General features: G+C 42.5%; 1 protein-coding gene across 8 annotated transcripts in view; it reads left to right on the forward strand.

The window, feature by feature from the left end:
* tanc1b (tetratricopeptide repeat, ankyrin repeat and coiled-coil containing 1b) overlaps positions 1–25,123 on the forward strand; it is a gene marked incomplete at its 3' end in the record, with an annotated part of 127,668 nt that overhangs the window by 70,299 nt on the left and 32,246 nt on the right. For all 8 annotated transcript variants that reach the window (XR_014602661.1, XR_014602662.1, XR_014602663.1 and 5 more), the window contains exons 7-10: positions 1,607–1,942; positions 13,103–13,225; positions 16,707–16,988; positions 17,874–18,031. Coding sequence is in view for 4 of the 8 variants with exons in the window: in XM_084083659.1 (XP_083939785.1) it covers positions 1,607–1,942; positions 13,103–13,225; positions 16,707–16,988; positions 17,874–18,031 (899 nt within the window). The remainder of the gene's footprint in view (positions 1–1,606; positions 1,943–13,102; positions 13,226–16,706; positions 16,989–17,873; positions 18,032–25,123) is intronic.

Genomic DNA, 25,123 nt, shown 5'->3' on the forward strand with positions numbered 1-25,123 from the left:
TTATTTCACATAAATATTGAAGGCTTTAGTCCGGGTTTAGTCTGTGTGTGCAAAAGCCAGACCCGGCTCAACAATTTGCATTTCCCATAACGTGAATGCGATGCACTTGACATAGTTGATAACCATGACTCATATTCAGAGCCCCCAGAGCAGTATCATAGCTAGCTGCTCAATAATTTATGTAAGCCTTGATATAGTACCTGCCTGAGTAATTCATTGATGTCGCGCCATGCCCAGTGCCACCCTGGTTGAGACATACAGTCGTGTCGCTCTTGTCCCAGTCCAACAGCCCCCCCCCATGGGAAACAAGGGCCTATAGAACACTCCAGGTTGAGAGATGGGAGAGAGAATCTTCAAAAGTGCATAAAATTGGCCTGCATACACTTAACTTGGAACCACTCCTGGGTGGGAAGGCATAGCCTAAGAGCTGAAAACTTACAGTACATTTGCTTTCCAGGTGTGTTACCTCATAACCTGCCTGGAGGATGACCCTAATAGGCCTATAAAGAAGGTCACATTCAGATAGTCCTACTTGTGTTCAGGCACATCATAAGGGAGGTCAAATGAAATGTAGCCTGTACCCTGACCAGTGACACCAAGACGGTGTCCATCAAAGTGGTGGTTCAGTTTATGCTCCCAGCATTGGACTTAGTCTGAGTGTCATGAATGACTAAATATTTGCACTGGCAAACATCAGGGGGTAGGTTGCTGGGCCTTGGATGTTTTTTTTAAATGTTCGTATTAATGATGATGCAATGCACTGCAGCATTGTGAAATCCAGATCAGCATTGGTATACAATACGTGATGCAAGCCCAGACAGCCAGTCGGTCTCAGTCCTCTCTCTGGCTGTACTGATCTGACTCTGCATCCAGCACCCTGCCAGTGTGTGGCTTTGGACCTCTGCTCAGCTTTTAGCGTTGGCATGGCCAGGGTGGCCCGAGGACAGTATTAAGGGATTTGCTTTCATGTTAGCCAAAAAAACAATTGGAGGTCAGTTTTCCTCACTAGTCCTTCCTCTCCGACTCTACTCTTGGTTTTCTGGGATACATAGAACGTTTTATTTCGCAATACAGCATCCAAACACAAAGTGGTTACAATGAGCATATGCTTTATTCTATACTATACTGTATCCTCCAGTTGAAACGACCAGAAAAGAATGGGGTAATAAAAGATCGGACGAGGCTAGACTATGGAAATGAATGCCATACATCTATAGGTTACAAACGTAACCCCGGTTATTTAAGTATTACGAGCGAGATGTCTCGCTTATGGGAGTAATATGAAAAATAACTACCCCATCATAGCTGCCTAGTTCTCATTAGTGCAAGTTAAATGTAGCGAGTATGTATGAGATCAGTTGGCAGAAAGTGTTGATAAGGTCAGTGAGGGAAGAAAGGCAGTTTTGCGGCATTGGAACTTAAAGGCTCTCTGTTCATTATCAGCTCAGAAGCACTGCTTCTCATTCTAGAGATGAAGACAGAGAAATGGTCATAACAGAAATGACTCATCTTTGTCCGTCTCCCTCCCTCACTCGTTTCATTCATTATTTTCTCTCTTTTGTTCAATCTGCCCTCCCTCCTTCTTGGTTTCCGCTTACATTTGCAGCAACCATCACCAGTTCCTCTGAGAATGACGACCGCAGCGGCTCCAGCCTGGAATGGAGTAAGGATGGCAGTCTGAGGGGCAGTGGGCACCATGGCCTGGCAACCAGTGCGCGGGCCGACACCTGCTCTCCTGTGGCAGAGGAAGACTCCAGCGGTGCCGGTGTCCCGGCGGCTGATACCCCGTCCAGGACAGAGCAGCAGCCGAGCACATCAGCTGCAGCATCAGCAGGCGCAGCTGCATCACCGCAACCTCCGAGCCACCCGCCCGAGGGCCCCGTTCAATACCCCCCGCACACCACCTCGTCCCTTATGATGCCTCGGCCCAACTCCGTTGCAGGTAAGAGCTCTTTATGCTTGTCGATTCTGCAAAACAAATGGAGATGGAGAAGGTTAGCTTGGTCGAAGGCCTCTCTCCTGAGGACCTTCTCCCTCATGTAATATGATCTTAAGTTCCGTTTTCATAGACCAGCAAAACTTTTTTGCACTCTCCGCAAATTTGACTGTGATCCATTTTGAGCCCACCTGGCCTGTGGTTGGGCCTCAAAAAAGAATCGCTGCTCTGTTACGATTATGGCCCGTGACGGAGTCTGACAAGAAGTGTGTCCTCTCATTTCCCGGCTGAGCAAGTGAGAGAGGAAGATGGAGTGGTAGAGATCACGGGCAGACACATCCGTGACGTGCCAATTCAGCGAACTCGTTGAAGCTCACAGCACAGGCGGGAGAGTGGATGGAGAGTGAGCAGTAGATGGGGGGGGGTGGGGAGGTTAAATGAGAAAAGAGTTTTGTTATCGAGGGGCGAGGCTGCCGCCTTTTCCAAGGAGGAGTAGGGCGACGGTGGAGGAGGAGGGATTAGGCAGCTGTTGTGTGTTGTGGCTTGGCACTGTCACGTAAGACAAGAGGACAAGCCGCTGTCTGGCCAATCCGTTATGCATTCCTCTCCAGGAGCAGGGCCTGTTATGGCTCAGCTCGCTGTATCCACACAGCTGTCACATTGTTTGGTAGCCATCCTGAATGGGCTATATGCTTTTAGCACGAAGCTCCTGTTATATTTTTCATCCTGTGTTACCTGAAGTCTGGCTGGATAGCAACAAATGTCATTTAGTGCAAGCACGTTGGTCCCTATGAATCTCATTTTCTTGGCTTTGTTCTTGGTGAAATAAGTATTCATTTGCAGGTCTGTTGCCTCTAGATATTTGGATGCAATGTTTGCCAAAAATCTCACAGAACGTTTCTGTGAATGAGCCTGTAGCCCAGACATAACCACTGACATTTTCTTTTAGCCTGCTTTCAGCCTAATACTTGAAAATGGCAGGTAAATATGCCATTGTTTGCAGTGCACAAACCTGTCCACAGTGCATTTCACACACTGTTTACCTCTGGTGCACAAAACATTAATCTTTACAACCTGCTGATGAATCTACAGCTGTATTGTAAACCCTAAAGAAGTGCACACACTGCATTATGCTGAAGACTCCTGCTGGATTATTGAAAGTTAACTACCTGATTATTCCAATAGTCCATACCCTTTTTACATTCCCTCATTATTTTTTGCACTGACATGAGCTCTGGCAGTATGGAGCGAGACTGCCTCGTAAAGCTAACAGCCCAGGAAGTCTTTGACCGTGTTTAGTCGTGCATGTATGTGCGTTTATGTGTGCCTCTGTCTGAACCCAGTGTGTGCGGTATTCCATTCCATGTGTATACGGTCCAGGAGTTTATGGGCTGATGTCATAGCTCCACAGCGATGCCCTCTGGGGTCTGCAGGATTCACACCTCAGATTTTATGCTGGACAAAGTCGCCCCAGGAGAGGACAACAAGGACATGGAAAGACAACTTCATTTATGGCTCAGGCCAATATATGATCCTGTCACACCATGGGGCCAGGGACAGTGACTTCATAGTGGGGTGGGTGGTGTTGCATACAGCCGTGTGCATCCCAGCTCTCTGACCTTGGAATTTTATTCAATTCAATTCAGTTAGAAGCAAACAATTTAACCTTGAAGCAATTACTAGCATTACATTGCATTAAATTTACATAAATAAATGAGACAGATAAAGACGGCATGGGACAAAGTCAGGTACAAAGTACCTCAATAAGTAATTACTGCAGTCAATAAATGCAGGGTGTCCATTATTGGAATTTCCTTAATGGAAGTATTTATACCATCTCGTTCATGTTTAACTTTTCGTGCAATGCGGCATATTCGAGCACCAGATGAATGGGTTTTATTCCATCTGTAGAGGTAGGCAATTTTAAGCCACTTTTAAGTTTTTCCATAGTCATGAGGATCGGGGTGATTGATGCACAGATGTGTTGCCATGGACACACCTCCGTCTCCAGCCACACGCTGTCCCCTTTGCCCCAGCAAGTGCCTAATTACAGCCAGCCAAAGTCACACTGAGCCCTGAACTAGCTTCCATAGGAGGGACCGTGGCTTCTGTCATCATGTGATTGGCCCTCTCTCCTGTCCCTGTCACACGCTAATCAGTCAGAGCACAGCACAGGATCTCAGGCCCTCTGAATGTGCTAGACAGACGGAGGGAGATGGAGACAAAGTGTGTGAGAGAGAGAGAGACTATGTCGGAACGAGAGACAGGCAACTAGTATGGCAGAGTGTGGTACAGAGTAGTCTCGCTTAGCCAGACGATCGGAGATCTCCACCGACCAATATGTCTGGGGAAATCTAAATTCATTGTAGGGGCTAGAACAGCGGAGAAAACGGGTACAACAAACCTATGCCCACTGCTTTAACCAATCCTGATACGGACAACCTTAAAGCCTTAATATTGGTTCTACAATGCAGTTATTTTTTTATTGTTTCCACCCAGTTTTGAGCCCCTACATTGAATTTAGATGTCCCAGATGTATCTGTAGGCGGAGGTCTCTGATCGCTATGCAAGACTATGTACAGAGAGTCGGAGGGCCGGTGGTGAAGTTGGAGAGAGAGGGGACATATAATGAATATCTGCAGATGTCTAAACCTTCTAGCACCCATTGACACTTATTGTCCAACATGGTAAACCACATCTACCACTAAGTAGAATACGCTATTATGACTATGTTTGCTAACATCTAACTACAATTAACTGTAATAGATTTAGTGATAGTGGTATAAGGGGAGTGTCACATAAAGCTGCAGAGAGCGGAGGTACGGAAAAGGCCCCGTGTGGATTTTGTGCATCTGTCTATTGCCAATCAGCGACCGTATCTACGGTCCTATAGTATGTCTGCTATGCATTAGGAATGTCCACACATTGCTCAGAAGTGTCATTTGCACTGCCATAGCGATCACACACAGTGACTAGCTTGTCATCAGGCTGCTATGAGAACTCAAGCAGCGCTCCTTGGAGCCTGCATCTACTGTGGCTGCTTGCACAAATGTTAACATACACCACCTGTCTCACAGGACAGATCTGAATTCAAAGTCAGTCTCTCTCTCTCTCTCACTGTCCCCGTCTCTCTCTCTCTCTCTCTCTCTCTCTCTCTCTCTCTCTCTCTCTCTCTCTCTCTCTCTCTCTCTCTCTGTCTCTGTCTCTGTCTCTGCCTCTCCCTCTCTCTGTCTCTCGACTGTGCGTAATTATTTTATTACTTGATAGGAGATGTCTGAAGGAGCTGGTTTCTCTGGTTTTATCTGTTATGCATAGTAAATGTTTCAGCCACAGCTGAAATGCAGCATTGCAGTTATAAAGACGGCAATGTTGGAATGGTGCCATGCTGACTGCCATGGCACATTTGTTCCTTTTAAAAACCAGACAATACCGCCATGAGGTGGGAACTCCATTGACAATGAGATTGTTGAGTCAAAATGTGTTAAACACAGCATGTCTCCTCTTAACATGGATTCTTGCCCTAATCTGATAGCTGTCACACTCCGGCCACACATTGTTATGGCTAGAGAAGTAGAGTACTTTTATAGTATTGGAATCATCCATCTGTGCCAGGCTTGGCAACTTACAGTAGCATTACATGAAAGTTAAAACGAGCCAGTTGGCCACCTCGACAAGAAAAAATATGTCACCTAGCATGTTCTTTCAACAAGCAATCTGGTCGAGTTTAGCCTCCCTTGCTCTCCCCCCCCCCCAGAATACTTTGCTTCTCCTTGTAGCCCCAGTCAAAGGGCTTTTTACTGATGGTGTCAAACTTTTGGTGTCTCATGATTTGATTTCAATTCTCAGGGTCATGATTTGATTCAAAATAGATGAATGAAAAAGATTCCCAATTCAAAATCAGTTTTCAATTCAGTATGTAGGGGGATTTCAGGATCTATTCCAGTCCACCGTGAACTAACAAAGGCAGATAAAGTGTGCTTAAGATTATGTAGTTTTTTATATTTGAAAAGGTTTTATGAACTACTTGCTATAATGTAAACACACAAAGGCAAACTTAAGAAAACCTAACAAAACAAAATGTACTGTAACATTTATTAATTAATTAATGTTACACTTGTTACACTTGTTGCACAATTATTCTTTTAGTATTGCTTAATTCTCAGTGACTGAGAGAATAACAGGTTAAAGTAATCTCAAAATAAATATAATATAGCCCGTACATAAATAAAATTGGCTTAGGCTAGTTGCCAAGCTACAGAGTAAATTGAAGTAATTTGAAAAAAGATATATATATTGATTTTTGGAAGTTGTGAATCATTTCAGAATCATAGAAGATAAGAATTGCAATTCTTATATTAATCGATTCCACCCCTACATTTTCGCTTATATTGTACAACCTGTCTCCATGTAGTTGAGGCTGTGGTTGGGATCCTCGTAGTAGCAATACTGCCCAAACAGGGACTGAGCTGATGGAAGGTGGACAGCTTTTTCCGAGTGCAAACATCATCACAGGTGTCTTGACATATCAAACAGAAATTGCCTGTGACATGGGCCCAGTAACGATATATGCAAATGTTATTACTGTATGTAAAGTGGTGTCTGCCCAGAGGTGAATGAATACCAAATGAGATGACAGAAGAGCGAGAGACAGACACTGATGTTGACAGACGGCGAGCACCTTCCGTTTTGCTATCTGTACGTAGTCACTGAGAAGATGTACAGTATGTGTTTCGCACACTGTTTATCTTGGCTCTGATCTTAGTCATTCTGATTTCACTGAAATTTGACTAGTCGAGTCGACACCTTCATAGAATTTCAAGGTGGATTTCCTTCCACATCTGTTATAGATATAAGCCAACCATGACAAAATCTGTCTCCAAGTGTCTAGGTTCCTTTTGCCACTCTTTGCTAGGCTTAGATAATAAGAATTCTATTTTTAATTCATCTCAGTTAAGCTAAAGACTTATGGAGTCAAAGGGCCACATTAAGTCTGGCCACTAGAATTCCATGGTTTTGAAATCTTAGCTTGAGCTGCTTGTGGTCGGGCTCCTCAGACAGTGAGATTGAGTTAGGGTCACTCTGGCCGCTGAATGGTGCCACAGTGCACTGCTACCATTTTCTAGTCGACAGTGTTCAGGGTTAGACTTATGGTGTGTTTCAGCCCAATTCCAGCGCTTGTTTACACTCCAAACGCTTTCTGTTCCTTCTCCACATCACCCATATGCTCCATGAGAGGATCACTGAGGTTGTGTCCACGGTTATACTGGCTCTACATGTAAGTCTGTACCCTGCTGATGGACAGCTTCAAGGTTATAGTGCTTATTTGCCCAGGTCCCTGGTAGAATTATTACTGTACAAGTTAAGTTGGAGTCGAGGTTCAATCTGTGTCTCATTACAAAGGGTGATGTTATCTCCACCTGGTTCACATGTAGACATTTCTCTGTGGGCCCCCTAGCTGTTTCACAGGTTCACTTGGGTTACCCAGTAACTGTCTGAAATGATTACATCCTTCACACTGTGGTGAAGCAAGTGAGCATAACACGCCTGGCTTTCATCATTTACACTGTACTGTAAATTCATATTTTATTTGGTACATCATTTGATGATTTGGTCTGCTGAAATTACTGGCTCTCGTCAAGTCGGCATTTGGAGGGATGTCTGTAGATTGTTCAGTGTTGTGAGATGTCACTAGGACATCTCCACAGGAGAGTCACCTCTGCCCCTGGCCATGTGTAGACATTGACCGCCTCGGTTTGTAGACTGAATAGAACCAGTGATTGACAGCGATACACCTTCATGTCCTCGGGGCTCTCTGAAAAGGTCACAGTGACACCCGACAAAAAATGTCCATTCTCAGAATTGTCAATGCCTGAAGGTCACAGCAGGAGAGAGATAGAGATCCTTCTGAGGAATCGATCCGCTCCGATTTTGAAGGGCCACTTAACATTCAGCTCAGTGGAGCTCATTGACGGATCAGGAGCTGCTAAGATGCGGCTGAGTGCCAAGTCTGTAAAGCACAGTGTGCTAGCTATCTACTATCTGCAACCTCCAAGCCATCTGTCTTAGATTGATTGACAGTTCCCCACCAATGAGAATTGTGTTATAGCTCTTCAGGAGCTATAATGGCATGAACAGACCAACGCTGAACTCGGCATGTTGAATACATCAATAGAAATCTACAACGCTAATGACTTCTGGCTATTGTACACTGACCTTGCCTGATTCTAGTGGTCCCCAATCCGAGTCTCTGCAGGTTTACGCTCCAATCCAACACTAGGTCATTTCTCTAATTAGGACACCTCTAAGTACAGTAAGGAACTACTTAGAGAAGTCACCTGCACCTGAACCTGCACCCACTTGGCCCACTTGGGCATGAATGGGAAGGTCTGCCCTAATCTGACCCTTATTTTCTGGCACTCATCCGCTCTTTTTGCATGTCAGTCAGTCTTACTGTTTTCTTATTCATAGCTATTGTCATTGTCACGGTTTGTCTGCAACGAGACATAATTTTGCTTGTGGTTGAAGCTGTGTGTTGTACACAGCTCTTCTCTATAAAAGTCTGTTGTGAAGCTGAATGCATTCTGCCACGCCCGTTAGTGTCTGTCTGCAGCAGTCTGTGCGATAGTAGTGGGTTAGATGAGGACTATTAACTCATTGAGTGTCATTGATGTGTTTCACCGGTATGGCGCAACGTGCCAATGACGTGTTTGACGTGTTTTTGAAAAGAAATGTATTTTTTTTTTTTTTTGAACGTTCAGAACCCAAGATATCATCATTTGAAGATTTGCTGCTCCATCCACTCCTTGTTTAACTTATAACTGAAAAAGGCTGTATCTCGCTTCCTAAGCACTTTTTTTTTACTTTGAAAAAATAAATAAAAAAATATCCAGAAATAATTCTGGCACTCAGTGAGTTAAATAACTAAAGGTGTGGGCCATGGATCTCCTGGTTCCATTAGCACCACCAAATATTGTTTTCTTTATTTCATTTTGTGGTTTCTTGTCCATGCATGCCTCAGACTCACAATCACAGTTATTTTACTTAAATTGCCATTTTGTTTATTTAAGTATTTACATATTCTATTTTCCTTCTTTCTGTAGTACAGTATGAACACTGGTGGGCTGCATTTATAAGGATTGATTGATGAAATTACACTTTTTGATCAAACCACTACTATATATTTGTTCTCATCTATAGCTAACTAAGTTAGCTATAGATAGAAGTTAGTTACTTCCTGGTGTAAATTATGCTTTTTACCCCAGGTTTTAGCCCATTAAGACCGGGAAAGCCTATACGTTGTTATACCTTTTAAAACCGGGAAAGCATCTGTGTCATTTTAGATGTTGCTATGTATATAGCAACAGGATTTTGTATTTATTTTTTTGAATGAAAAATAGAAGATTTTCTGAAAACTTTGATTAGGATTTAGAAGGCGTTTTTAAAGTCGGCCTCAGGTCTAAATGGATTATGAATGCTCTGAAAGGTAGACACTATGCATAGTTAATCAATCTGTCAGACGGTAGCTTGCCAGGTACTTTTGAAAACTAGACTGTGCCTCCATTGTTGCTGGAGATGAATTCCAACACTGGATTTTTGTTAACTAATGGCCTTTTCACACACAGTACATTGTGTGCTCACACGCGCATGGTTTTCATATCGTCGTAAATATTCATTTTAGCCAAAATCATTGTTTTGTTTACTTTTTACTAAGTGTCAAGATGGCTTCAATATTAATAATACTATTAAATTAATATTAATAATTCCTCTTAACAATTGGGTGGATGTCAAACACTTGTATTTACACTATTGGAATCTATGTGTGTAATATTATTAATCCCTTAATTAATCTCAGTCTTAATTATCTCTGTCGACTGAGGGGTAGCCCCAGGGTGTCTATTGGCTCCAGGGCCCTGGGCTTGTGCCCACTTTGCCCGTGCGTTAATCCGTCATTGCATGGCTCCCTAATATCCCTAGTGAAAAGGGAGTTGATGGAGCTGGCAAAGCAAGCAAAGCACATTTGAAGGGATGCCATTACTGGTAAGAAGTGGAGGGGAGAAGAGTGTATAGACAAGAAACATATGTTGACAAGGAAGGCATGGCTTGAAGCTTAGCCCCCCTCCTGTTCTGTCCCGACAGACAGAGAACAGAGGGATTCAAAGGGCAGACCTGCCAGCGAGGGGATCAAAATAACCAGATTTTCATCAGAATACACCCCGACACATCTGTAGAGCTTCAAAGTTGCCGCTAGCTGTAGCGGACATGAGATAGCATATTCATGCACTATCAAGGAGGAGGGTACCGTAACTGCGAGAATAAGAACAGGTAGCGAGTGTGAGGGGTGAAAGGGAAACCGAAGCCGTAAGGAGAAAAGTGGAGGAGAGAATGATTGAACCCAGAGGGAAATTTGGGCCTTGAAAGAAAAGTGAAAACACGAAATTTGACTGAAAAATGTGTGTGTGTGTGGGGGTGGTCAAGAAGCATCATTAATGACAAACAAAAAGAAAACAATTGTTGTTCGCAATCGCATCTTTGTCTTTCCAGCAAGTCCAACGGACTAACACTTTTCATCTTTTGCTTATTTGGAGCTCTGCTACAAAATAATAGTCACTGTGTCTTTTTATTAAGACCCGAGGCCGAGATTTGTGAGAAAAAAAAATCAAAATGATTCAACATTTTTCAATACTTTCAAGATTTGTCAAAAAAATGGCAGATGTACAGGCACGAAGTGATGCGCTGCGAGCTTGTACATCTGCTATTTTTGAATAGCCAACGCTAAAATCTATTATGACACAGATGTTTTCCTGGTTTTAATTGGTTAAAATGTACTAATTTCATACAAGAAAGTCCAGGCAGGTGAGAGGGAGACAAAAAACAACAACAATGGAGCAGTCCACCAATGCAGATAGTTGGTTGAGTGATGCGCTATAGCCAGATTGCTGCATGGACTTTCAACTTGATTTCTCTCCCTCTCTCTTTCTTTCTCTCTCTCTCTCCCCTCTCTCTGTGGTGCCCTCCTCTTGCATGTCCTCTCTCACCAATCTCTCTCACTCTTACATCATGCCCCACTCTCTCTCCCTGATTTGCACTGTCCCTTATGCCGCTCTTGCTCTCTCTCTCTCTTTCTCTCTCTCCTCTCTCTCTTTCTCACTGTGTATGTGTATCTGTCAGAGAGGATCTTTGATTAATTTCTCTCCGGCTGCCCAGTGCAAACTATAATCAGCGCCGTTGGAGTCCAGATCGCTCTGCATTCATTTATTTTTCTCCTCTTTTACTTCCCCTTTTTTCTCTGTCTCACTCACTCTCTCTCTCTTGCTCGCTTGCCAAAACGTGCATGTGCGTGTCCTTGCGCGTGTGTATGTAGAGGGAAAGGCATGGGCAAGGGAGCGCGGCGGTGGAGACTGGAGAGCGGCGCTCTCCCGGAAAGCACTGCATTCATTTAGCGAGCGCCTAATGCTGTGGATGCTGTGACTGTGTGAGCCTCTAGTTAGCGGGCTGCCAAGCCCCTCTGGTTCACCAGTTGAATGCTGCCAGTGTGTCTGGATGGGAGCACTGGGGCGGAAGGATCACTTGGGTGCCCCCGGTGAGTTTGTCCACGGGGGGAGCATTCTTCCGAGCTTTTAGCTTTGGGCCTCCACTGTGCCTGCTTCCACTGTACACCTGCCTAGCTTGCTCCATGCTGTGCACCTGGCGAGGGCTTTTGGAACACCCTCTGTCCTGCCCCAACACCCTGGTCCCACTGCTGGATACACTGTAAGTAGCCGGTAAGCTCAGCTGGCATTTTCAGAAATGGATATATACTCGCGTGTTGGTTGCAGTTGTGGCTTTGTCTTGTGTTGTTTTAAATTTTTGCAGTTGTTTTTTTTTCACATCAAACCTAGCGCCCCTATTCTCATTCCGACCCATTGTGGACTTGTAGATCTGCTATTTTCGGCAAAGGGATTTGTTATAGAGTAGGAAAAAAGGAGAGGGCCTAGTATAGGCCCCCGGGCGCCTCTGGTCAATGAAGTATATAGAGTTTAAGTGGTTAAATGAACTAGGCCGTGTACATTTTTGTTCAAAGCACCGTTTATTACAGTGAAAGTGTCCAAGAGCGCTTCAGAGAGGTTTCTTTTATCCTTGTAAAAGTTGCATTGATGCTTGGGTCATTCAGTTGTCAACAGATGGGTTCTAATTAGTGGGACATTCCAGGGAGGAAGTTAGTGAGCGAATGAGGGAGGGAGCGAGGGGGAAGAATGGAAGAAGAGAGAATATATGTGACTGTCCCTTCCAGCTGAGTCTCTGATGGGCTAGAAAGCATTGGCTTTGATTCTCCTCTTCAGCAGGACTAAGAGAGCATAGGTCTCCATGGTGATGCTATTTGTTGTACGGGGAGCAGCAGTCCGGAGGAGAGCTTGTTGCACTAATGTACATCTCCCGTATGTTGACAGACGATGTATATGGAAGCCAGATTGCTTTGTGATCACTGGATCATTGTGTTGTAGCCTATTTGAGGAGTTTTACTGCAAAATGAGAGAGCTGCAATTTGAGGAAAATTGATATTCGAACAAACAAACACTTGCAGGATATATTTTTTGTTAATCTGCATTGACATCCAGATCTGATGTCCAGCTTGCAAAAAAAGGTTGTGGCACTGAGTAATGAGGCTGTGGCTGCCGTCCTGTAGTAATGAAATTGCAGTGTGTGTTTTTTGTATAGTATGCAACTTCCTGAGACCTCCAGGTTGTTGAGTGTATTATGCGTGCGTCTAGGTGTGTATAAAATGTGATCTTTCTGAGACATCCAACAGTCCAAGAGCCTTTATGTAGTTTTATCAGTTGTTTTGGTTGTTCACCCATAGTAGTGTCCACAGGGACAGACCTCTCACTGCCATACTCTGCCTAGCTGTCAGCTTGGATCAGTAGAATTAGTGTTTTTTTGGGGGGGAGAGATGCTGTTCTCCTATCTGCCCTACTCATACCTGCACAGAGACCACCTCCAGGGAACTACAAATGCCAGGTCATCCTGCTCCACCTCTCCTCCACTCTCCTCTGTTCAGTGATGGCAAATGCCACATCCAATCTGGCTTCCATCTTTCCCTTAACAGAAGTTTGTTCTAGCCCAAAATGCATCTAATACTTCCCTGTCTGACTTTATCACTCTCTGGTCTCTCTCCCTTTCTGTCTGCAGCCACCAGTTCCACCAAGCTAGAAGACTTGAGCTTTCTTGATGAACAGCGCAACACACCCTTGCGGACGTCCATTCGCCTACCCTGGCATAACACAGGAGGAAGGCCACCTCAGGACTCCAAAGGTAACAAGGCTATGTCTTCTATCTTTACAGATGGCATACTGGTTAAACACCCTGGAGAATAGGCTACTGCTGCACTTCTCCCCAGTTGTAGAGACACTTGCAAATAACATATTCTTTGATCAGCGATGAATCAAGTGTAAAACCTGTTTTGTATTTGAGTTAGCTTGTCACAATAGACTGCCAGAGCTCTGTAATGCATACAAAAGCAAAACAAGTCTGGAATCACAGGTTAGCTGTAGGCGATAAATCTCATACCAACTGCATGTTAGACCGTTGACAATTTACAAGGCATTTAGAAAACGCTCTTATGCAGAGCAACAGTTATGTGTCTATTCGCCAATGTACAACAGACCCATTACACTTTGCATTAAATGCATCTTGGATGATTAAGATTTAAAAGACTTAAAGCCCAGTCTAATTTAACCTTATTAGTAATAAAGTGCAAGTGCACTGCAGGTTAGTAATAAAGTGCAAGTGCACTGCAGGTTAAGCCACCGTGCTTTTATGAGCAATCCAGTTTAGAGGACCTTATTGTGAATTGTACTTCCATGTAATGTTTCCCTGTCTTTCTAAATAAAGTATTCAATCAATCAAACAAAAGTCATCTCCAGTGCACATACAACTTTTTGAAAGGAAACAATTGTGCACAAACCACAAAGTGCACCTGAAGTAAAAAGGTGACTGGTAATACAAATATTTAACGTTTTAACATATTGAAGATTACTTGGATGAGAGTTCAAATATAAAATTGAGCTTTTAATGGAATAGGAGGGACTGTTTTGGTTGTCCTTGTTTACCCCTTTGTTCACATCGAGAAATCCCACAGTTAATATTTGATTAGAACATGAATAATTTAACATCACACCATTAGATACTCTAACAATTTGACCCTCTTCTTAAGCCTCCACCAGCACAGCGCTGTTAGCAGTACATCAGTCGTTCAGTTTTCACATCCCTGAGGATGGATCAAGCACTGCTGTTGTTCATAAGTTCACAATTTATGCATGGCCTCCCAGACTGTGTTTTTTGTACTGTATGTATGCATAGGTCTTGCCACACACCTCTGTTGCTGCCTTTGGATAGACAAGCTGGATGCTGCATAATGTACTGGTCAGCAAGTCAACTCCAGGCTGTAGACCGTCTCTATAGTCTGCAGTGTTGATTTGAAGTGTGGTGCCCTTTTCTACTTTGCTACAGAAGAGGCAGTGTGGGCGAGAGCCCCCTCTGCTATAGCCTCTCTACTGCCTAACAATGTAGGCAGTTTTGTACTGGCAACATTTGACAAACTTTGCATGAAATCTTTAAATGTATGGGGCAGGGGGGGAATATATATATATCTGATATCTGCACTGAAAAGGTGTTTTCTATTTGCCTGGCCTTCTTCAACAACAATACTTTTTTACTGTAAAAACCAAGGGTTGGTCTGTTCTCAGAGTTTAGATACTGTCACACATATTGTAGTTGAACAGCTGCAAAGAGGTGCCTAACCCACTCTTTTTTTGTGGTATTGGTAGACAGTAAAATCCTGAGCATTAATTTAACTCTTACACTCAGAGTTGAATTAGTGCTCAGAATGTTAATGTTCTATTTAACCTTATTTTAACGGGTTGTGGGTGTTTTAGTGGCACAAATGGCATTAATATAATTTAACATCAGTTGATTAACTTGGGATTATTATATCATTGCTGTCGGGTGGAAACCTCATATTTCCAAAACTGTGATTATTATTATTTTAACTTTTCGATATTATACTATTTCGACTGATGATTGGTTTTGGTTTACCTATGATGCTAGATTGCTATTTCTACGCATTTAAGGTTTTACCTCGTGTATATCTTGCTTACTGTAAATAGCTCTGAATCTGCTAAATGTCTAAATTGAAAATTGTTCAGGATTCAAATTCAAGAAAGGCCAAAAACAGCAGATCTAGCTCAAAACGTTTGGAGCTGGTAGATTGGCTATTTTTGCTACTTTTGTGTGACACTGTTGTATGAAATAGGGCATTCAAATACGGAGGGAAAAAAACGTTAAAATAAGGAGATAAGAGGTTTCTGCCCGACAGCAGCAATATTCATTCAGCAGTGGACCGGTGTCAGTCTTTCGGTCTTACAGACTTGTCTATCTAACATGATAGTGCAGCTAGACAGAAAAAGACAATTACACGTCTTTTGAATCCACAGGAGTGCTGAATCAGTGTTAGAACAAAATTGCTGATCTAGCGGATAGTGTCACTTCATAGCACTCTTTGTGTCGTCTGTTTTGTCATTCTGACGAAATATATTTTCTACCTTTTGACAAAATGATATTTATAGATGTGACTAACTTGGAATGGAATCCTCTCAGCATACAGTAAATATCAAGTAAACCAGTATAATATTGAACAAATTAATCAGAATAATGCTGGAGATTCATTATGTGGTAATTAACATTCTACAGTATGTCACGGTGTAGCCTTTAAAACAGGTAAAATCTATGAGCAAGATGTCAAAACATAACATAAAAGATTGGGTTTATAAAGAATGAGGTTATGCCTTCAGTATTCTCTGTGTCATGATTCATGACAGTTTTGTTGGAATCAATCTTTTAACCATTGCCACGTGTGCCTTAGAACACATAAAATATGTTTTCCAGCTTCAGGCATCCATATCAAAGTGAAACAGACAAGCATGTGAAACAGACAAACATGTACAGTGAAGCACATCTGTGTGATTTTGGAGAGGTCCATTTGGGTGTACCTTCGACAACTAAAAGTGACAAAAATAGCACAAAGACGAGGGCGTCACCATACACTGTTTGACCTGGTCTAAACAGGTGGGCGGCAGACAGCGCAAATCATGTTTCATGTTGACACCAAATTAAGTGCATGCAGGCAAGGACAACAAAACACCACTGTGCTTCAGGAAATGTATTCATTATTTCAACAACAAAGCATAATAGAAGAAAATGTCCCCAGCACTTTTCCACCCAAAGTGACGCCCCTGCGTGCGCCTTCCTTAAATACATGGGCATGGCAAGTAGGCAGTGGTACACAGTAAAATCCTCCGTGTTCATTCTGAAAGTAATACAAATTTGTAATTCTCTTAAAAATGTATAAATTAACAGGTTTTACTGTGTAAAATATATAAATGAAGAAATTATTCCAGAGAGAAATGAATGCGGGTAGGCGAGAGCCGGCGTGGCTATCAGTAGTCAAGACTCAGCCTCAGGTTTTCCACCCTGAGAAATGTCGAATGTCAGATTTATTGCATCATTCATTTTGTTGAAGCCCCTTCCTACCAAGGAGGCAGAGGTGCAAACACATGAAAGGTGGGCATCGATTAATTCCGAACAGCGCGCTGAAGTGTCTTTATAAATAATGATTTGCCTGTGTGAATATTAAACTGTCCAGGTTCTGTAATCCAACATTGGAAAGTAATGATGCAACATGCAGTACATGCCTTCTATAAATGACTTGTTTCCTTTCCTCTCTCTCCTCCTCCAGCCCGTTTTGCACCCTACAAGCCCGTGGACATCATGCTCAAGCCTCTGTTGTTCGAGGTGCCCAGCATCACCACAGACTCAGTGTTCGTGGGCCGCGATTGGCTCTTTCAGCAACTGGAAGACGTCTTGAAGGCCAGCGAGTCTGCAGACAACCGCGGTGCCATTGTGGTGGGCAGTGTGGGCTTCGGCAAAACAGCCATCATCTCCCGGCTAGTAGCACTCAGTTGCCACGGTGGCCGCATGCGTCAGATCGCCTCCAACAGTCCTAGTGCCTCCCCTAAAAGTAATACTTTAATATGTCAGTGCTATTAATGACTCAGTGACTCTTTGTTTTTAGACTATAGCATTGTGATGCAATACCGTAATACTGTAATATTTTATTGTTGCAGTTTGACATACTTGCCAGATGTCTTTGTCAAATGCCTGTCAAAGCTCTGCAGGAACTGTTAATCTGTCCTCGACCTATGTGGGCTAATCTGCGTTATCCTCAATTCACTGATTCATGAGCAACATACGTATACAGTAAAATTAGTAAAAAATATAAGCTGATATGAGTTATATAAATCAGATTTGATTGTTGCATCATTTAAAATGAGGTCAAATCCATCTGAAATATTCACTTGAGTTGAGCTGGAGCAACAATACTCCATGTAAGCAAATTTTAGCAGTCAAATGTCATATATTTGCATTTATAAATATTAAATCAGTCTGTATAGGAAAGACTTTGTGATTGATTGAATTATTGCATGAGATGAAGTCATCACTACAAGTTGGTAAAATGGAATTGCACATTTATTCCTTTAAATTTACAATTGCATGTCAGGCTGATAATTAATATCAAGCGGTGAAATGTGTAAACATTTTGTTCATATTTATTCCGTTTTATAGTTGAGAAATTCAGCAAACAAACACTTTGTTGTCTTGGTAATCACTTTCTTGGCCAACAAACAGCAGCTGCAGTTTATTACTGTATATACTGGTTACACACAGTTTGTTTTTTGTATGTTTGAGGTATCACGATATGTGATATTAAAGGACACCTAGCAGCTAATCAGACACAAGACATTTCTGTGGCCATGGTATAATCCTGTTGTCATTATGGCCTCCTTATATTACAAGTTTTGATGTTTTGTGCACATGACTCATTGTTTTTCTGTATGTTTGCAAGGTGGAGGAGAACCAAACACAGAGCTCCCTCTAAGCCAGCCTCCACAGCCCACTCCACCACCCAGTGCCACTAATACCCTGAGGAACAGCAACAGCTGTCCTGGGACCCCTGAGATCCAGAGGCGAAGGGAGGAAGCCGTCAAGCGCCTGGCTGCCAAGGTAGAACATTATTCAACCCTATATAGCAGTGGTTTTCAAAACTATTTCATGTCAAGGACCCCCAAATTAATATGTATTTGGCCGTGGACCCCCATCTGAAAATATTGAAGTGGTTAAACCGATTTTGATGCTATATTACTCATTTAGCTGGGGACCCCCTGGAATTCCCTCAAGGACCCCTGGGGGTCCCCGGACCCCACTTTGACAACCACTGCCTTATGTACTTTGTTGACTGCGGTCCCCCAGGGCTCTATCCTTGGCCCACTCCTTTTTTCCTTCTCACCAAATGTCTTTTAAAAAATTGCAGATCTACAAGCTTGTAGATCGGCTATTTTCCCCAAAAAGTTTGACTCTCAATAGGGGCGCTAGGGTTCTTGTGATTAAGGACCCCCCCACACACACACACACACACACACACACACACACACACACACACACACACACACACACACACTTCCAAAAGCATTCTCAGAGGCACTGCTGAACATCTGACATTTTAATAGCCTTTAGTAGATCCTTGGGTTGTCCCTGTGTGTGATAAAAGTCAAAATATTGGCAGAATCTGCTTTGTTCGCATTCGTTTATGTGTGATTTTAACGCCTGTTTTGCCATACAAAGAAAGTGAATGGAATCACTACCTCTGGTTGCTTGCTCCCAGAGCACAAAAACAACAGATAAAAATGATCGACTATGAACCTCATTCTCTTTAACATTTTAGTCCAATTTGGGGCAATTACAATTTCAATCAATGTAAAAAATCTGTGTTTACAATACAAAGAGTACTGATTGATGAATTATAATATAGAATATAGATTGTTTGGGATGTTACAGACTCCTCGAGGGAAATCAAACAACCTTTTCAGGTTCTTACAAAACAATGAAAAAAGTTTAATTGGACTAGATATACTGTAGCAACACATTCATTATTGGAGGAGGCCAGGCTATCCAAAAGGATTGTACAGGAAAAATCATAATCTCTGTATTTTATGACTTACTGGGTATCTGGGTATGTACATTTTGGAGTCTTCCAATGTAAACAGACCAAATATTGGTAATGGTTAAAAGAGCTGTCTATGTTTGTCTTTGGAAAAGATCACTTACTCTATTAAGGGAAAACTTAATAGAGTTATTCCCTTTATGAGAGGGTCCCTTTATTAGCTATTTAGAAAGCACTGATTTGGAAAGGACACTGGGTCAGTAGAGTAACTTGAGAACTTACAAGCCTGTCTACTATGTACAGGAGGGACTGATATGCCTTGTGATATGTGGACTGTATGGTAGGACGAAGTCATTTGGAATTACTGACAGAAACATTTTTGATTTGATTGTTTGCTGTCTTAATTCATGCTGTTGATATTTGTCCTTTATATTGCCGTTTCATCTTGAGTCATTATGCGTTTATTGTGATTGTCTATTTTTTTTTTTATAATTGAAAAGGCCCATATAATACAAGGTGCAACGTCACTTTAAAAACACACATTAAAGCCTTTGTTTGTGCACCAACTGATTTAACCCATTAAGACCTGGAACTGTGTCATTTTTAGATTTGAGCTAAAAAGCATTATTTTACTCTTTGGGCTATTCAAAAATAGCAGATATACAAGCTCATAGCGCGGCACCAAGTGCCGCGCTACGAGCTTGTAGATCTGCTATTTTTGAAAAATCGTGAAAATGTGTGCAAATCTTTGAATATATATATTTTTAAAGCGAACATTTGTAACTCAAATCTTTGCTTCTGGGGGGTCCCTGGAACAAAATATTTTGATGGGGGTCCGCGGCCAAATACATATAATTTTGGGGGTCCTTGACATGAAAAAGACATACGTTTTTCAGAATACTGTTGGGATTTAGGAGACATGTAGAATCGGCTTCAGGTCTCAATGGGTTAATAACAAATCTGTATTATGTCTGATGAAATACAAGATATTTTGTGTTGTTTTTGCGGGAGTCAATCGGATATAGATTTGGGTGGTCCTGGTGTCCACATTACACTCAACATTTCCTTGGAGATGCGGTCCTTTTCTTCTCCCACAATATTTCTCCTGTCCTTCATCTCCTCCCTCCTGACTTGTTGAGTGATATTGTCCCCGGTGTTGCAGGCGTTGTACAGTGTTGCTTTTAGTATGTATGAGATGCATTGCAGACAGACATGACATGAGCCACACTCGGTTGATTTATGTTTGTTTGTATTCATTTTCGTTTCGATATGAAGCCGGTGAATTATAGACTTTCCGCGGGGATCTGCTGAGTTTATGAAAGACAATCCCCCCATCGGTCTTTGTTTAAGAGACTTTCATATCATGGGCTTGCTTGATTCGTGCAGCGGTGTGCTTAGTTAAACGGCAAATATCAAATGCTGCTGCATCAGCCGCAGAGTATAACGTGAGGGAGTGGTAATGATGAAATCCGCACCTAGCTCTTTAGCATGTCTTGTTCATTCACAGAGAGAGGCGAATCACATTGTGTAGACCAGACTCCCATAGTCTGCTTGTCAGTGTTGCCAAGGGAACACTAACTGTATGGTCATAACGTCTGGAGTCACACACCGTTCCTTTCATCCCTGGCCTGGCTGTTAGCTGTCATTTTAGGCTTAAATCTTATCATCGTTTACACCTGAGCAAGCAATTTTTAACTGTTCTTTATTCTTAGTCATCAACAACTTGACCCTGGCATTCCTATTTTGGACATGTAGTTAATAAGCAAAATGTTTCAAAACATAAAAATGTTTTGTTGAAGAATTTAAGATTTTCAAAAATAGCAGATCCACAGCTATTTCAGCTATTTGTCATGCGATTTAGTATATACAGTAGGATTAAACGGCACCACAGGTTTCAACAGTCAGAACACAGATGCACAGTAAAGAATACAAATCTTGTAATCAAACACAGTGTGATTAAATGTCAGTACATATCCAGCTACATAAACACATTTCACACCCAATTGGATTGGCAATATCCGTTTTATTATCAGCACAGCAGTGCTCCATCTTGGGTGTGTTGCGGTTGAAATTGCCATCGAGGTACCCTGCAGTCTTATTTTCACATCAGTACAACTTAACTGGCATCATATTTAGCGTTTCATTGTTTGTATACCATGAAGTTCCCTTGCTGTGGCATTTTGAATAATCATCTGCCATTCACTGCAGCACCTTGTTTATATCTATTCTCTTGTGCTGCTCAGCTCACTGTGTTAGCTTGCTAATGGGTTGCTAATGGGTTAACCTACAATAGCTGTATACCTTTTAGCAATAGCTTAAACTCTTGGGGCCATTTAATAACTTCAGGAATACCTCCTGATAACTGAATAGAGATTAAGTGAAATTCTGTAATTATAGAACTTCAGCAAGACAGCAACACTGGGCTTTCAAAGCTGGCGTTCAAAATTGCATTCATGTGATAGCCTCGTGTGGCTTTGGCATGGTGCTTCTAAATGGCAAACAATTGACTGCATTTATATAGTGTTTTTTTATAGTCTATACTCTATCCGAGCACTCTAATGTGCTTTACAATGTAATTCACATTAATCCACTAAGACCGGGAACTCATCTGTGTCATTTTAAGATTTCTTTGGCTATTCTAAAATAATCTACAAGTTCATAGCACGGCACCGAGTGCCACGCTATGAGCTTGTAGATCTGCTATTTCTTGAAAAATCTTGGAAAATCTGTGCAAATCTTTAAATATATATTTTTTATAAAGCGAACATTTGTAACTCAAATCTTTGCTTCCGGGGGTCCCTGGAACTAAATATTTTGAGATGGGGGTCCGCGGCCAAATACTATTTTGGGGGTCCTTGACATTAAAAAGTCTGAGCACCATTCAGAAACATTTCGAAGACATTTGTAGATGCGTTCCCGTATTGAATGGGTTAAGTGTCTTGCTCAAGGACAATTTGACAAGCAGCCAGGAGGAGTCAGAGAACCTTCCGTCTCCCAGACATTGGCCCCTTGAGCCACTGGAGCCTCAAGACATGACTCTAGAGATGACTAGATAATAAACCTTCCGTATAGTAAGATCATATGAAAAACTTGATGGATTTGTGCTCTTCATTACGTTTGAGTTGTTTCTGGGCATCCTATTCATTTTAAATATAACTAGACCATACCCGGTCGACGCATCCGTGGGGGGATATGCGCACATGATCTGGCAACCCGGGAGGCAGTTCGTCCCATAGCTGGGCAGCCCCGTAACCATGGCGACATTGTTTGACACATAAACGCTAATAAGAAGCTGAGATTTGATGAAATTGAAAAACGGGCTTCACAGTTAAGTTCAGATGGTAATGGTCAATGGCTGTGTGCAAAATCAGAGCAATTGGTCCAGCCACTGAGGAGAACCGGGTAGCTTCACCTACTTACTCACTCACTCACCACTACAAACGGACAGAGGTTACTAGAATTATAGTAGGATATTGCTGGTTCCTGCCATTTGCAGACGTTTTTATGCTCCTGTTTCATTCAGACTATGTACCCATCTACAGCTATTTTTTGTATCTTTCTTCCAATTAGTCATAAGTCCATACCCGCAATGCCGTCCATCCGGGTTATGGAACTGTGACCTCAACTACAGATCCCATTGCCTGTGACAAAAAAAAACAGCTTAAAATTGAGAAAAGTAAAAAATCTACTCTTTTGCATAATGCCAGTGCTCAGTGCCCATTTGCAAGCTCAGAGTGATTTGTCAACCCACTGAGGAGAAAAATGTAAGGACGGACTGATAGAAAGAGTTTTGATCATTTTATTGTAGGATGCCAATTCCCCCAATGTATATACTGTAGTCCCTGTCACTGCAAACCCCTTCTGTTTGGTCTTGTGGAGTGTGTAGACAACCATATGTCTACTCCGATACACATGGAGTCACCAGATGCTTCTTTTCAGCTGACAATGAGGAGTTTCACCGGGAGGAAGTAAAGTGTGCAGGGGAACATGCTGTCCCTCCCAGTTCTGCTCCCTGCTTAACAGGCACCTGAGCCTGACCAAACTGTAGGAGTCATTAGCGCAGCGACAGAGATCGCCCTCCCCTGCCGGCTTCCCACCTGCAAACACAGCAAATTTTGTTTGTTGGAGCGCCCGGTCAAGCCAGAGACACAAGGAATCGAACCCTAGTCTTCAACCGTGGTGGGCGGGTACTTCACCCCTATACCACCGGGATGCCCCAGCCACCCATCTTCATAATGTTTATGGTCTTGCCCCTACTACGGATCTGCCCTTAAACAGTGAAATGGTGCATGAGATGACTACGGCCAGACTACTGCTATACAGTAGTTTATGTGCCACTGCCAGACAGCTCGCTTTATGCCACTGAAGCACATCCAAACATTTCTGAAACCCAAGCAGCATCCCTGAAGCCAATTATTCTGTAAACTGCTTCCAACAAGCCCTCTCTTAGGAGCTCTGTTCCTGTGATGTGTGAATACTGATGCACAGAGCAGCTTCTGTCAAATGAAAAAGGAGGTGCTTCATTTTTTACAAATGGATGATTTGAAATTGCCCTCATAACTGGGGCAGTGAAGCACTTAAATGTTATGGTTTATTGCAAGTTCAATATCTCATTGATATTGCGGTGCCAGATTCGTAGGCATTGTTTTCTCAATGGCAACTTCATTGCAAGCACAGCAGGCGAGGAAGTGCTGTACTGCAGTTGCACTGCAGAATTTATTCCGTAAGGTGTCTTTCACCGAATACTTACAGCATGGCTCATTGATGAGGTAGTGGTCTGTATATAGGTCGGATCTGGAAGTAGCCTTTCACTGCAGTGCCTCTCTGATATCTCTCTCCTGAGAGACTACGTACTGTACTGTAAATACAAATGCAAAAACTTAATTTAATCCATCACTCTGCATGATGTCACAGCCCCACATCTGTTACCATTTTGCAGTAGACATTTTGCATCCTACCATCTGTATTGTGAAAGTATTCAATTCAAGGCCAATTCCGTTATTGACAGTGACCCTGTGATTTATAAAGGGAGCGTAGAAACCACCATAGATCCGAGCCCAGGTATCATCTCATGACGGGTGCACGTGTGTTTTATCAATCGATCGTATCCTGTCAATCACTTAGTAAGCATGGGCGGGTGCTGATCCCCGAGTTTTTTGATCTGAAGAAGCAGAAAACCCTTCTGGAGAAGAGAACCCCCACCAATCATCTCCGTGGATTCACACAGATATTTACATAGACAGCACAGAAGCCAAGCATATGCGAGGAATGGCACAGGCTTTTAGCATACCCAGGGCACAGACAGCAGTTTTGCGATACTTGATGCAGACATGGACTGGGACATGGACTGACAGATACAGAGATCTCCACAGGCATAAAAGGGACACAGGTAGACAGACAGAAACATACATCTCCATACAGTATATGGGCACAAAAGGGATACCGACAGACGGGTACAACGGGTACTCTGACAAAGCCCCTGACACTTTGACTCAGACATATGGCACACTATGGCTGTGGTTCTCAACCTGTGGGTCGATTTTTTGGGGGTCCCCAGGTGACAGGGAAGTGACAATTTTAAGATCTTTTAATACCTCAAAAAAAAGAAAGACCATGACTGCATCAAACAAACTATCTATAAAACACGTCTAACAATGGCCAAATTGTCAAATAATATAAGAAAAGGGCAAAAATGTATCTTTGGAACCGAATCAAACAAAATTTAATGCCTCAACTCCTAACGTCCAAGTGCTTGTCAGGGTGGGGGGTCCCCAGTTCAAATATGATTATTTTGGGGGGTCACGGCCTGAAAAGGTTGAGAACCACTGCACTATGGAACATGCCCTCCTTATTTGTGAGTGGGATTATCCTTTATATCGTGAGGGAATAATCTTTGTCAAACTTCACGAATCACACCATAACATATTTTATGATTGGAATACATTTTCAATATGAATTTCACATAGCACCTACTGTATGATATGACTATGTCCTCATCAGATGTATAATGAAAATCCTCTTGTAAGCACGCTTATAGCCCACTATAGGTCTTAATAGAACCAGATGTCGAAATATATGAATGACTGTTAATGCTTTAAGCTCCTGTTTACTGTCAATGGGTGACTGATTAAGCATCTAACCTAATATGATAGATT

The sequence above is a fragment of the Gymnoscopelus microlampas genome, assembly GCF_963454915.1.
Source record: "Gymnoscopelus microlampas genome assembly, chromosome: 17".
Classification (NCBI taxonomy): Eukaryota; Metazoa; Chordata; class Actinopteri; order Myctophiformes; family Myctophidae; genus Gymnoscopelus; species Gymnoscopelus microlampas.